Here is a 13,251-nt window from a genome sequence, read left to right on the forward strand (position 1 = left end):
AACAGAGACGTTGGGCTGTTGATGGCTGGAAACATGTTACCTGGACGGACGAGTGTCGTTTCAAGTTCTAGCGACGGATGGATGTGTGCAGGTATGGAGACAACCTCATGAATCCCTGCGTGTCAGTAGCGAGGGTTCAAGCTGCTGGAGGCTCTGTAAGGATGTGGGGCATGTGTACTTGGAGTGATATGGGACCTCTGATACGTCTATATACGACACTGACAGGTGACACGTACGTAAGCACCTTGCCTGATGACCTGCATCCATTCATGTCCATTTTCCATTCCGACGGACTCGGGCAATTCCAGCAGGACAATGCGACGTCCCACACGTCGAGAATTACTACAGAGTGGCTTCGGGAACACATTTATGGGTTTAAACACCTCCGCTGGCCACCAAACTCCCCAGACATGAACATCACTGACCACATCTGGTATGTGCTGCAACGTGCTACCCAGAAGATATCTCCACTCCCTCTTGCGGACTTATGGTGTTCATTCCTTCCAGCACTGCTTCAGACATTAGTCGAGTGTATGCGGCACTTCTGCGTGTTCGCTGGTGCCTTACATGATGTTAGGCAGGTGTACCAGTTTCTTTGGCACTTGAATATGCATCAGTTCCCAATTCATTATTAAAGACTGGCACGTCATGAGATTTTTGTGTCGGAATAGTAAATCAGTACGCCTGGACATCTGCTACAAGTCTCTTAGTGTAACTCGATGTCGTCCTAAGTCCACGTTGCAGGCGTATTTGTGAATCAAATACTCTTTTGTGACGAATGCGTGTCCGCAGTTGATGTCTGATAAAGTAAAGGGAAAAATGAGCGAGTCACGGGTGGGAGACGTCACGCTTCCTGCGGTTTAACCTTCCTGCGGAAACACTTCCGCTGCACGTAGCGCACACTCAGTCAGTGCTCCCTGCGGTACGCACCGCCTGTGTTCGTTCGCACCTCTGCGTGAGTAGCTGACAATGGACCCAGCGGGCGTAGCTACGTCGCTGCTGGTTTTGCTGGCAGCAAATAACACCTCGGTGCTCGACTGTGTCTGTAACCACGTCGCCAGCGTCACCGACGAAATGAGTTACGGCGATGGACTGATGTGGGAGACGTACTGCCAAGACCTCGGTGAGTACATCTTCGTACAGCGTCGATTCACTCGACGTTACGCAGTTGCACAGTTATGTACTCAAACAGGCGGCTTGACTTGCACATAGTGCTGTGAAACAAGGTAAAACGTTCACAGGCCACCAGTGAAGGACTACCTGTACGTCTATATCTATATGATCACTCTACAATTCATATTTAAGCAGTTCATCGAACTACATTGTACCTTCAAGTTACGTGGCTAGTGTTCCACTCTCAAACAGCCTGCGGGAGAAATGAACATTTAAATCTTTCCATGTGAACCCTGATTTCTCTTCGTCTTCTCTGTGTAGGTGGGCGCCAAAAAAGATATTCCCACACTCTGAGGAGAAAGCTGGTGATTGCAGTTTCATGAGAAGAACCTGCCTTAACGTGAAAGGTCTTTTTTTTTTTTCATGGCAGCCACCCCAATTCCTGTATTATATCCGTTCAAGTGATTCAAATGTCTCTGAGCACTATGGGAGTTCTTAGAACTACTTAAACCTAAGTAACTTAAGGACATCACACATACCCATGCCCGAGACAGGATTCGAACCTGCGACCATAGCGGTCGCGCGGTTCCAGACTGTAGCGCCTAGAACCGCTCGGCCACCCCGGCCGGCTATTATATCCGTGGCACACTCTCCCCTATTTCGTGCTAATACAGAACGAGTGCCCTTCTTTGGACATTTACGATGTCCGTCAATTCTACCTGGTAAGAATCCCACTCAATACAGCAATATTGCGGAAAAGGGCGGACAAGTGTAGTGCAGGCAGTCTCTCTAGTGGACCTGCTGCAGCTTTATAATCTTCTGCCAATAAATAGACGCCTTTGGTTAGCCTTCCCACACACATTACCTATGTGACATTTCCAATTTAATTTACTCATAATCCTAATCTCTAATTGTGTAACTCAATTAGATTTCCGCAATTTATCGTGTTACTGAAATTTCGCGGACATATTTTACTGCTCATGTTAATGACTTCACACTTTCCATTATTTAGAGTCAGTTGCCACTTTTCAAATCACACAAATATCTTGACTAAATCATTTTGAAATTTTTTTTGATCATCTGATGACTTTACGACAATAATAAATTAAAGCATCAGCAGCAAGTGGCTTGTAGTGAAATAGCGTGCTGACGGAATATCGTTTCAATTATGCGACTGGATTCGTGATTTCCTGTCAGAGAGGTCGCAATTCGTAGTAACTGACGGAAAGTCATCGAGTAAAATGAAGTGATTTCTAGCGTTCCCCAAGGTACTGTTATCGGCCCTTTGCTGTTCCTCATCTACGTAAACTATTTGGGAGACAGTCTGAGCGCCGGCGCCGTGCGGTTCTAGGCGCTTCAATCTGGAACCGCGTGACCGCTACGGTGACAGGTTCGAAACCTGCCTCGTGCATGGATGTGTGTGATGTCCTTAGGTTAGTTAGGTTTAATTAGTTCTAAGTTCTAGGGGACTGATGACCTCAGAAGTTAAGTCGCATAGTGCTCAGAGCCACAGTCTGAGCAGCCGCCTTGGCTTTGTTTCCAGATGATGTTTATCGATTAATAAGGTCATCAGAAGATCCAAACGAATTGTAAAACGATTTAGAAAAAATATCGGTACAGTGCGAAAATTGGTAATTGTCGCTAAATAATGAAAAGTGTGAGATCATCGACATGAGTGCTATAAAGAATTCGTTAAACTTCGGTTACACGATAAATCAGTCAAATCTAAGCACCGCTAACTTCCACTATATAACTAGGAATCACAATAACCAACAATTTAAATTTGAAGGAACACATAGAAAATATTGTGAGGAAGGCTAACCGAAGACTGCGTTTCATTGGCAACACACTTAGAACATGTAACAGGTCTACTCAAAAGACTGCGTGCACTACGTTTGTCCGTCATCTTTTAGGATACTGCTGCGCGGTGTGGGATCCTTACCAGATAGGATTGACAGAGTACATCGAAAAAGTTCAAAGAAGGGCAGCACGTTTTGTATAATCGCGAAATATGGGAGAGGGTGTCACTGAAATGAACAGGATTTGGGCTGGACATCATTAAAACAAAGGCGTTTTTCGTTGCTACGGAATCTTCTCACGAGATTTCAATCAGCAACTTTCTCCTCAGAATGTGAAAATATTTTGCTTACGCTGACCTACGATAACCATAAGAAAATAAGGGAAATTAGAATTCGCACTGAAAGATATAGGTGTGCGTTTCCTCCGCGCTGTACGAGATTGGAATAATACACAATTATTGTGAAAGTGGTTCGATGAACCTTCTGCCAAGCACTTAAATGTGATTTACCCGTGTGGATGTAGATGCAGATGAAAAATCTTTGTGGGCTGTTCAGATTGTCTCCTAAATGATTCATGTAGATGAGGAACAACAGAGGTCCTATAAATATTCCTTTGGAATTACTCGAAGAGTTTCCGTCGATTACTACGAACTATGACCTTTCCGACATGAAATCACGAATCCACTCGCACAACTGAGACACACGTAATTTGATAACATTCCGTCTGTGGGGAACAGTGTCAAAAGCCTTCTGAAAACATAAAAGTATTAAATCAATTTGACATCCCCTTTCGATATCACTTATTACTTCGTGAGGATAAAGAGCGTGTTGTTTCTTCACAAGAACAATATTTACTGAATATGTGTTAGTTATCTCTCGATAAAACGCCTTCTTCCAGGTGATTCATGATGTTCGAACACAGAGCATCTTCAAAATCATACTGCAAATCGTCGCTACTAATGTGGATCTGCAATGCACAGGATTACTCCTGCTTCCGTTCTTAGTATTGGTGTGACTCGTGCAACTTTCCAGTCTTCGGGTACGGATCTTTCGTGGAGCGGGCGGTTGTACGCGACTTCTAAGTACGGAGCTGTTGCATCAGCATACTTTGTAAGGAACCTGGCTGGTATACAGTCGGGACTAGAAGAGTTCCGTTTCTTAATAGATTTGAGCTGCTTCGCTACAGCGAGGACAACTACTTCTAAGTTACTCATGTTGACAGTTGTTCTTTATTCGAATTCTGGTATATTTACCTCGACTTCTTCGGTGAACGAATGTCGGGAAACGATGTTTAGTAACTCTTATTTACTGGCACTGTCATCACTAACATCACCATTGTTAACGCGCAGTGGAGGTATTGATTGCGTCTTGCTGCTACTGTACTTTACATACACTCCTGGAAATGGAAAAAAGAACACATTGACACCGGTGTGTCAGACCCACCATACTTGCTCCGGACACTGCGAGAGGGCTGTACAAGCAATGATCACACGCACGGCACAGCGGACACACCAGGAACCGCGGTGTTGGCCGTCGAATGGCGCTAGCTGCGCAGCATTTCTGCACCGCCGCCGTCAGTGTCAGCCAGTTTGCCGTGGCATACGGAGCTCCATCGCAGTCTTTAACACTGGTAACATGCCGCGACAGCGTGGACGTGAACCGTATGTGCAGTTGACGGACTTTGAGCGAGGGCGTATAGTGGGCATGCGGGAGGCCGGGTGGACGTACCGCCGAATTGCTCAACACGTGGGGCGTGAGGTCTCCACAGTACATCGATGTTGTCGCCAGTGGTCGGCGGAAGGTGCACGTGCCCGTCGACCTGGGACCGGACCGCAGCGACGCACGGATGCACGCCAAGACCGTAGGATCCTACGCAGTGCCGTAGGGGACCGCACCGCCACATCCCAGCAAATTAGGGACACTGTTGCTCCTGGGGTATCGGCGAGGACCATTCGCAACCGTCTCCATGAAGCTGGGCTACGGTCCTGCACACCGTTAGGCCGTCTTCCGCTCACGCCCCAACATCGTGCAGCCCGCCTCCAGTGGTGTCGCGACAGGCGTGAATGGAGGGACGAATGGAGACGTGTCGTCTTCAGCGATGAGAGTCGCTTCTGCCTTGGTGCCAATGATGGTCGTATGCGTGTTTGGCGCCGTGCAGGTGAGCGCCACAATCAGGACTGCATACGACCGAGGCACACAGGGCCAACACCCGACATCATGGTGTGGGGAGCGACCTCCTACACTGGCCGTACACCACTGGTGATCGTCGAGGGGACACTGAATAGTGCACGGTACATCCAAACCGTCATCGAACCCATCGTTCTACCATTCCTAGACCGGCAAGGGAACTTGCTGTCCCAACAGGACAATGCACGTCCGCATGTATCCCGTGCCACCCAACGTGCTCCAGAAGGTGTAAGTCAACTACCCTGGCCAGCAAGATCTCCGGATCTGTCCCCCATTGAGCATGTTTGGGACTGGATGAAGCGTCGTCTCACGCTGTCTGCACGTCCAGCACGAACGCTGGTCCAACTGAGGCGCCAGGTGGAAATGGCATGGCAAGCCGTTCCACAGGACTACATCCAGCATCTCTACGATCGTCTCCATGGGAGAATAGCAGCCTGCATTGCTGCGAAAGGTGGATATACACTGTACTAGTGCCGACATTGTGCATGCTCTGTTGCCTGTGTCTATGTGCCTGTGGTTCTGTCAGTGTGATCATGTGATGTATCTGACCCCAGGAATGTGTCAATAAAGTTTCCCCTTCCTGGGACAATGAATTCACGGTGTTCCTATTTCAATTTCCAGGAGTGTATGATCGGAATCTCTCAGTTTTCATTCAGATTTTTAGAAAACTATTCAAGACATGTTCCATCGAAGTTCCCGCTAAATTTCGAGCTTCTGTATAACTTTGACGATCTAGGTGTTCTTTCGTTCTTTTAAAAATTTGTGTGCTTTTTTCTGTTGCTTCTGCTACACCGTTCTGATATGTTTTGTGTATCGTGGGGAATCTGTTTGATACGCATCTCTCAACTGCGGTCGATGCCATTTCCTGGCATTCAAACTCCGTCTTGTCTGTATTTAGATATTGCGATCGAAAAGAGTGGAAATTGCGTGAAGCGGATTTTTATCTGCTTGTTTAAGTAGATGTATTTTGCATGTACACTATGTGCTCAAAAGCATCCGGACATGCCAAAAACATGCGTGTTTCATATTTGATGCATTGTGCTCCCACCTACTGCCAGGTACTCCATATCAGCGACGTCAGTAGTCATTAGACATCGTGAGAGAGCAGAATGGGGCGCCTTGCGAAACTCACCGACCTTAAACGTGGTCAGGTGATTGGGTGTCACTTGTGTCATACGTCTGTACGCGAGATTTCCACACTCCTAAACGTCCCTAGGTCCACTGTTTCCGATGCGATAGTAAAGTGGAAACGTGAAGGGGCACGCACAGCACACAAGCGTACAGCCCGACCTCGTCTGTTGACTGACAGAGACCGCTGACAGTTGAAGAGGGTCGTAACGTGTAATGGGCAGGCATCTATCCAACCATCACACAGGAATTCCAAACTGCATCAGGATCCACTGCAGGTACTGTGGCAGTTCGGCGGGAGGTGCGAAAACTTGGAGTTCGTGCTCGAGCGGCAGCTCATAAGACACACATCAGACCGGTAAATACAAAACGACGCGTCGCTTGGTGTAGGGAGCGTAAACATTGGACGACTGAACAGTGGGAAAACGTTGTGTGGAGTGACGAATCACGGTACACAATGTGGCGATCCGATGGCAGGGTGTGGGTATGGCGAACGCCCAGTGAAAGTCATCTGCCAGCGTGTGTAGTGCCAACAGTAAAATTCGGAGGCGGTGGTGTTATGGTCTGATCGTGTTGTTCATGAAGGGGGCTTGAACTCCTTGTTGTTTTTCGTGGCACTGTCACAGCACAGGCCAACACTGATGTTTTAAGCATCTTCAAAAATGGTTCAAATGGCTCTGAGCACTATGGGACTTAACTTCTAAGGTCATCAGTCCTCTAGTACTAAGAACTACTTAAACCTAACTATCCTAAGGCTATCACACACATCCACGCCCGAGGCAGGATTCGAACCTGCGACCGTAGCCGTCGCGCGGTTCCAGACTGTAGCGCCTAGAACCGCTCGGCCACTCCGGCCGGCTCTAAGCATCTTTGTAGTTCCCACTGTTGAAGAGAAATTGGGGGAATGGTGATTTACGCTTAAAACACGATCGAGCACCTGTTCATAATGCACGGCCTGTGGCGGAGTGGCTACACGACAATAGCATCCTTGTAATGGACTGGGCTGCACAGAGTCATGACCTGAATCCTACAGAATACCTTTAGGATGTCTTGGAACACCGACTTCTTGCCCAGCCTCACCGACTAACATCGATACCTTTCCTTAATGTAGCACTCCGTGAAGAATAGGCTGCCACTCCCCAAGAAAACTTTCAGCACCTGACTGAACGTACGCCTGCGAGAGTGGAAGCTGTCATCAAGGCTGAGGGTGGATTCCAGCATTACCACGAACTTGTAAGTCGTTTTCAGCCAAGTGTCCAGATACTTCTGATAACATGGCATATTTTTGGTGGGTTTAGGTGTTACGGTATTCAGTCTCACTACAACAGCCTTGTAGTCACTAATCTGTGTATCCGCTATTGTGCTCTCTATTGGTTCACCTTTATTTGCTGCTAAGAGTTAAAATATAGTTTCTAAACCATTAACACTTCGAGTGCGCTCCTGAACTAACAGTTCGAAATAGTTTTCTAAGAAAGCATTCAGTGGTATTTCGAAATAAGTTTCTTGCATGCCACCGACTCTAAACATTCATGAGGTTGTCTCCATACTCGTACACGTTCATCCACTCGATACAATTTGAAACGGGAGTCGCCCGACCAGAAAACACGTTTCCAGTCATCAACGGCTCCAGTGTATATTCTCTGCAATTCCTGTCGGTATGTACTGGTGTGCATTGAACAGCTACAGCCGTTTCCAGTCGCTATATTAGTTTTCCAGTGCCCTCTGTTATTTCGAGCAGTGGTTTGTAGAGCTACCAGTGTTTTCCAATGGCCGGTGAACGTGCTTAGCTGACATGGCGAGCCAGACTGCGTGGTGCTTACAGCAGGCCGTAGCTGTGAGGGGTGGAGCGGTACTTGAGAAGACCTCCTGCCTGCATACAGTCATGTAGATCGCGGATCACCCAGAGAAGGGGCGGCAAACATCATAGTTATAATAATCTATACACACACACACACACACACACACACATATATATATATATATATATATATATATATATATATATATATATATATATATTGTGGATCATAATTACTAGTGTAAACGTATGTAGTTCAAAGTACACGACACTAGAAGTAAAAAAGTCTCAGTAAACATAGCGTCGTAAATGTATACCTTAAGAGCTACGAGCAATTCTCCATCTTCGATACTGTGAAGCAGGTCTCACCTACTGCAGGCTCTTTGCTTTCCACATTTTGGGAAGTATGTCTAGTAACATTTGCTATAAAATGCAAACCTGTAAAGTTATAAGCAATTGTTCATTAGAAGAGTTGTGTTTCCAAGTAGCGAAGAGGAGCACGTGTTCATAGCTCTTAAGGTGTGCATTTTAGAGCCAATGTTTACTGGACACTTTTTCTTGTTTTGGTCCCTACTACTACTTCCCAAAATGTGGAAAGCAAAGAGCTTGCAGTAGAAGAAATTTGCTTCATAGTATCGAAGATGAAAAACTGCTCGTAGTTCTTAAGGTATCCATTATCGACCCCATGTTTCCTGAGACTTTTTTGCTTCTAGTATCGTGTACTTTCAACTGTATGTGTTTACACTATTTATTATGATACACGGTGTATAGTGTTCGTTTCATTGTAATTCATACAAATCTACAGTATTATTCCGATCTTCATGAAATTTTGCACACTTTACCTTCAAGGGAAGAGGAAGGTCACTGTCTGCATAATATTTCGTAATCTGACTTTAAATATATGTGTTTGTGGTACATATAGAGGAAAGGTTTTTGCGAAATAACTCTAAAAGTTCTTCGCCGATCTACTTCAAATTTCTACATGATGCCATAGTGAAAATTTGGGAGGACGTAGGCTACATATATTTTTATCAAGAGCTGGTATTGTCATTTGGAGAGCGAAACCGGTAGATACATAATACTAACTGCGACCTGTGGCTCTTTTCAGAAACTTGTACACATACCTACACACGAGCAGTGGCGGATACAGGAAAACCTCAAGGAGGGGCGCTAAAGCTATCTTGAGCTATCTTTACTTTTAGCTTAATATTAAATAATCGCCGGCCGGAGTTGCCGAGCGGTTCTAGGCGCTACAGTCTGGAACCGCGCGACCGCTACGGCCGCAGGTTCGAATCCTGCCTCGGGCATTGATGTGTGTGATGTGCTTAGGTTAGTTAGGTTCAAGCAGTTGCAAGTTCTAGGGGACTGATGACCTCAGAAGTTAAGTCCCATAGTGTTCTGAGCCATTTGAACAATTAAATAATCAAGTCACACGGAAAGTTTAAGAAAGTATCATTTGAACTGATTTATACGCATATACAACAGCATGCCATCTTACGATATAAAAAAGTTACAAATGTGGTTCTCTTCCTCAAATGAAGAATTGTATGCGCAAATTGATTAATTCGCATAACATACATTACTGGGCAACTGAAAATCCATGTTGGCTGCGGCAAGTTGCACACCAAAAACCGTGGTCGGTTACTGTACGGTGTGGGATTCTGGACAGAATTACAGGCCCCTATTTCATCGAATGAAATCCTAATGTTAGGAAGTACACCATGTTACTGGAAGAAACATTAGGTCTGTTATTGGAAGAAATACCTTTAGGAACAGAATGTAGTATCGACACTTTGCGTGTCCGACACATTTTTCGCTGATGGCCAGAAATGAGTTGCAGAGACAATTCCCAGATGGTTGGATTGGACGCGGAGGAGACGAGTCGTGGGCGGCTCGTTCGCCAGACTCGACACCCTGGAGTTTTTCTTGTGGGGATTCATAAAGGACATTGTTTATAAAGACGTTCTACTACAGCTGAAGATATGCGAGAGAGAATTGTCAGAGCATGTGGTTCGACAAGTGCCGAAGTGAGAAGGAATACCACTCAATCCATGATAAGAAGATTGCAGCACTGACTTGATACCAATGGTCATCAGTTCGAACACCTTCTGTACATGGACGTTCGTGCCGCGTTTTTGACCTTCGTTGATCTTCAAAGACCTTACTGTTACACGTCATTCGATTCGTCTCGATAGCCGCTGTGAGCTAATAAGTGCCAAACTATAGCATCCCATTTAAGAAAACGAAGTTGTCCTTCATATCTCTGACGCGACACCACCTAGCAACAAAACACCAACGTCGTATTATGGCCGCCGTTGTCCCATGCAACATCTGCCCCACAAACTTTTCAGCTACTATCATACTTTCGGAGTTATTCTTGGTGGCAATAGTTGGTGACTCACCCTGTATATTCGTATGCGACTCTCATTTTCGATTCATCTGTATCTGTAATTTAATTAATTACTAAATCAACTTCCTGTATTTTGACTTACACAGCTGTCGATCTGTCTTTTATTGCAACTGCTTTTGTAATACTTTTCTAAAATTTTTCCTCTCATGTGACTGAAGCCCGGCAAATAGTATCCCCTGACGATCCAACCAAAGCCCATACGTCGGGGTGGGGGGGGGGGGGGGGAGGAGGGGGAAGCAACAGTAAGGAAGAAAAAAAGTTGATTGCTGTTTCCCAAGCGCGGTTGCTTTCGCTGTGGGTATCAACAAGTCACAGGGCCAATCAATTTCTTGACAGATATTAAACATTTTGGGCAACGTCGGGAATTACTTACTTACAAGTATTAATGATTAATTATGTTGTAAAAAATGTCAGGCAATGTCTTTCAGCCACTGTGACGCTACTCCGATCCAGTAAACTTCCAGCCTTCTCCAAACAAATGACGAGGACATTGATCAGACGAGAGGCCACGCAGTCGTACCAAACTACACAGTGGGCTGTGCTGCGTGCGAAGTGGATTCGCTGGCTCTTGGACACAATGCAGCCAAGATCTGTGTGTCGATTAGGACCTCGAAGCTTTCTGCATTTACAAGTTTATTAATATCTCATGCACATTACTGTAAAGCTCGCACTGATTATCTGCAATGTACACACTATGATGGCATCCCGATGTTTCGGCTGTTGATGATAGCTGCCTATCAGAGGCCTCGCTTCGTTAGTTTACTTCACGACAGTGCTACCGACTGCGAGGAACATCGCAACGAACAGTAACACGGAGCAGGTACGAAACAGCTTAAATGTTCTCTCGCGAGATTATCTCTCAACCGAGATAAACTTTATCGGAAGGCTCCGAGGTCGCTTCTCACGGGCTCAGCGTTGTTTGCTTACAGAGACATTAAATCTTCTCCTGTATTTCTTAATCTAGGGCTCTTATTGCTCTTTCTCGGTGCTTTTCCTAAAGGGGACTTGAGTCGCCCTTTTAAAATATTCTCCTATCCTTCGTAACGGAACTAGCGGGGAGAATGTCTTTTGCGTGGTAGAATAATCTGACCATAAATTTTTAGGCAGATGAAAATAATTTTTTTCTTTTTTTTTTATTTACTGTGGGTCCACTTGCTGCCATTCAGTGCTCTGACTGCTGCTTCATTTCCGGCGTGTACTCATTTGTCAGCCACACTACTACACATAAAGGCAGATCCTGTTGGATTATTGTTTTAACCGATCCGAAGACTGTTGAGTAATCAGCTATCGTATTAGCTTACTGTCAAATGTGTAAGTGTAGGTGGAAAAACACTGTAACACTCTGACTCTCTTACACGAGTAAAAAACAAGGAATGGCGGCAGATCGTCAAGTAAATATACGTGACGAGATATTCAACGTATGCAGCTCAGAGGCGTATCACTGAAATTAAAACCACTACACTAGGGGCGTTCAATAAGTAATGCAACACAATTTTTCTCGGAAAATTTTGATTGAAAAAATACGGACTTTTGTATGCTACATATTGGAATATTCCCGCCTATTGTCTCATGGAGCTCCGATAGGTGGTGGGGGATAATACGTAGCCTTTAAAATGGCGTCTGTAACAGAGGTGCGTTCCAAGCAGAGAGAATTTATAATTTCTACTGGCGGAACACCAGAGCGTCGCAGACACTGACAGGCGCGTGCAGAATGTCTACGGTGACGTGGCAGTGTGTGACCTCCCCACAGTAGAATAATATGAATAAGATTCACATTTAGTGTAACCTCTCAACAGTAAAAGTTCCGAAACCTCGCAACAGTAAAAAATGTAACCATAACATTGACATTTAGCGTAACCTACCAACAGATAAATTCCGTAACCTACCAATAATAAAAATGTGACTAATCTCTCAATAAAATTGTCGCTCATTTATAACCTTTCAATAACGACTGTGAATTTAAACTGGTAAATTTTGGACGTCAGCAGTGCTGCGTCATGGCCCTGAAAATTCATTCTGAATAAATTGAAAAATCTTACCTTAATTAGGTCGCCGGATAACGCGTATATATCTGCTCCTATAAGAAATTTTTCTGGCGCAGCCAAGTGCAATTCTGGCCGATACATTTGTCATGTATAAAAAGAAAGAAATGATTTTTCTTTTCAATAATCGGGATGACCAAGGATTGGAGAAATTAGTAAATTCTTTAAATTGAAATGAATGATTGTCAAAGTTACTTTTTATGAGAAAGATTATTATTAAGAGATTTTTTTTAAACATTTACATGGGACTTGATATAACAATACTACAAATGCGCGAGGCTGCTTTTACCTTATACTACAACGCTCAGGCTCCGCCATCGCTCCACCACGACCGGCCCAGCCAACACGATACACCAGACCAGACTGCTCGCTAGCAACTACTTACTCCTACTGCTACACAGTTCCTACTGCAGTCAACACTGCTCTTTGGTCTGAGATTCTCCTATAGCTTACATATCGCAGGCAGCGCGAGCAATCCATCGAAATTACATCTGCTCGAGTGCGCCAGCAACAAATTCCTTAATCGTGGACCTCTTACAAGTAAACGAAAGCACGGGGAGTCGTTGGGCGAGGCATCTAACGTCATCGCAACAAGGTCGCACAAGACCTTCGGATCTGCCGCGTGCCGGCCGTCCACACACAGCTGTGACTCCTGCAGTGTTGAAACGTGCGGACACTCTCATTCGAGATGATGGACGGATCACACTCAGACATCTCGCTGCAGAACTGGACGTCCGTGTTGTTAGCGCTGACACACTCGTCCACCAGGTGAAC

The 13,251-nt window shown here is 45.3% G+C and overlaps 1 protein-coding gene across 1 annotated transcript in view; it reads left to right on the plus strand.

Annotated features, from left to right (window-relative positions):
* The first annotated feature begins 969 nt into the window (after positions 1-969).
* LOC126426638 (uncharacterized) overlaps positions 970-13,251 on the plus strand; it is a 115,185-nt gene continuing 102,903 nt past the window's right edge. The window contains exon 1 of the mRNA XM_050088525.1: positions 970-1,123. Coding sequence (XP_049944482.1) covers positions 970-1,123 — 154 coding nt within the window. The remainder of the gene's footprint in view (positions 1,124-13,251) is intronic.

Source organism: Schistocerca serialis, chromosome 11 (assembly GCF_023864345.2).
Source record: "Schistocerca serialis cubense isolate TAMUIC-IGC-003099 chromosome 11, iqSchSeri2.2, whole genome shotgun sequence".
Taxonomy (NCBI): domain Eukaryota; kingdom Metazoa; phylum Arthropoda; class Insecta; order Orthoptera; family Acrididae; genus Schistocerca; species Schistocerca serialis.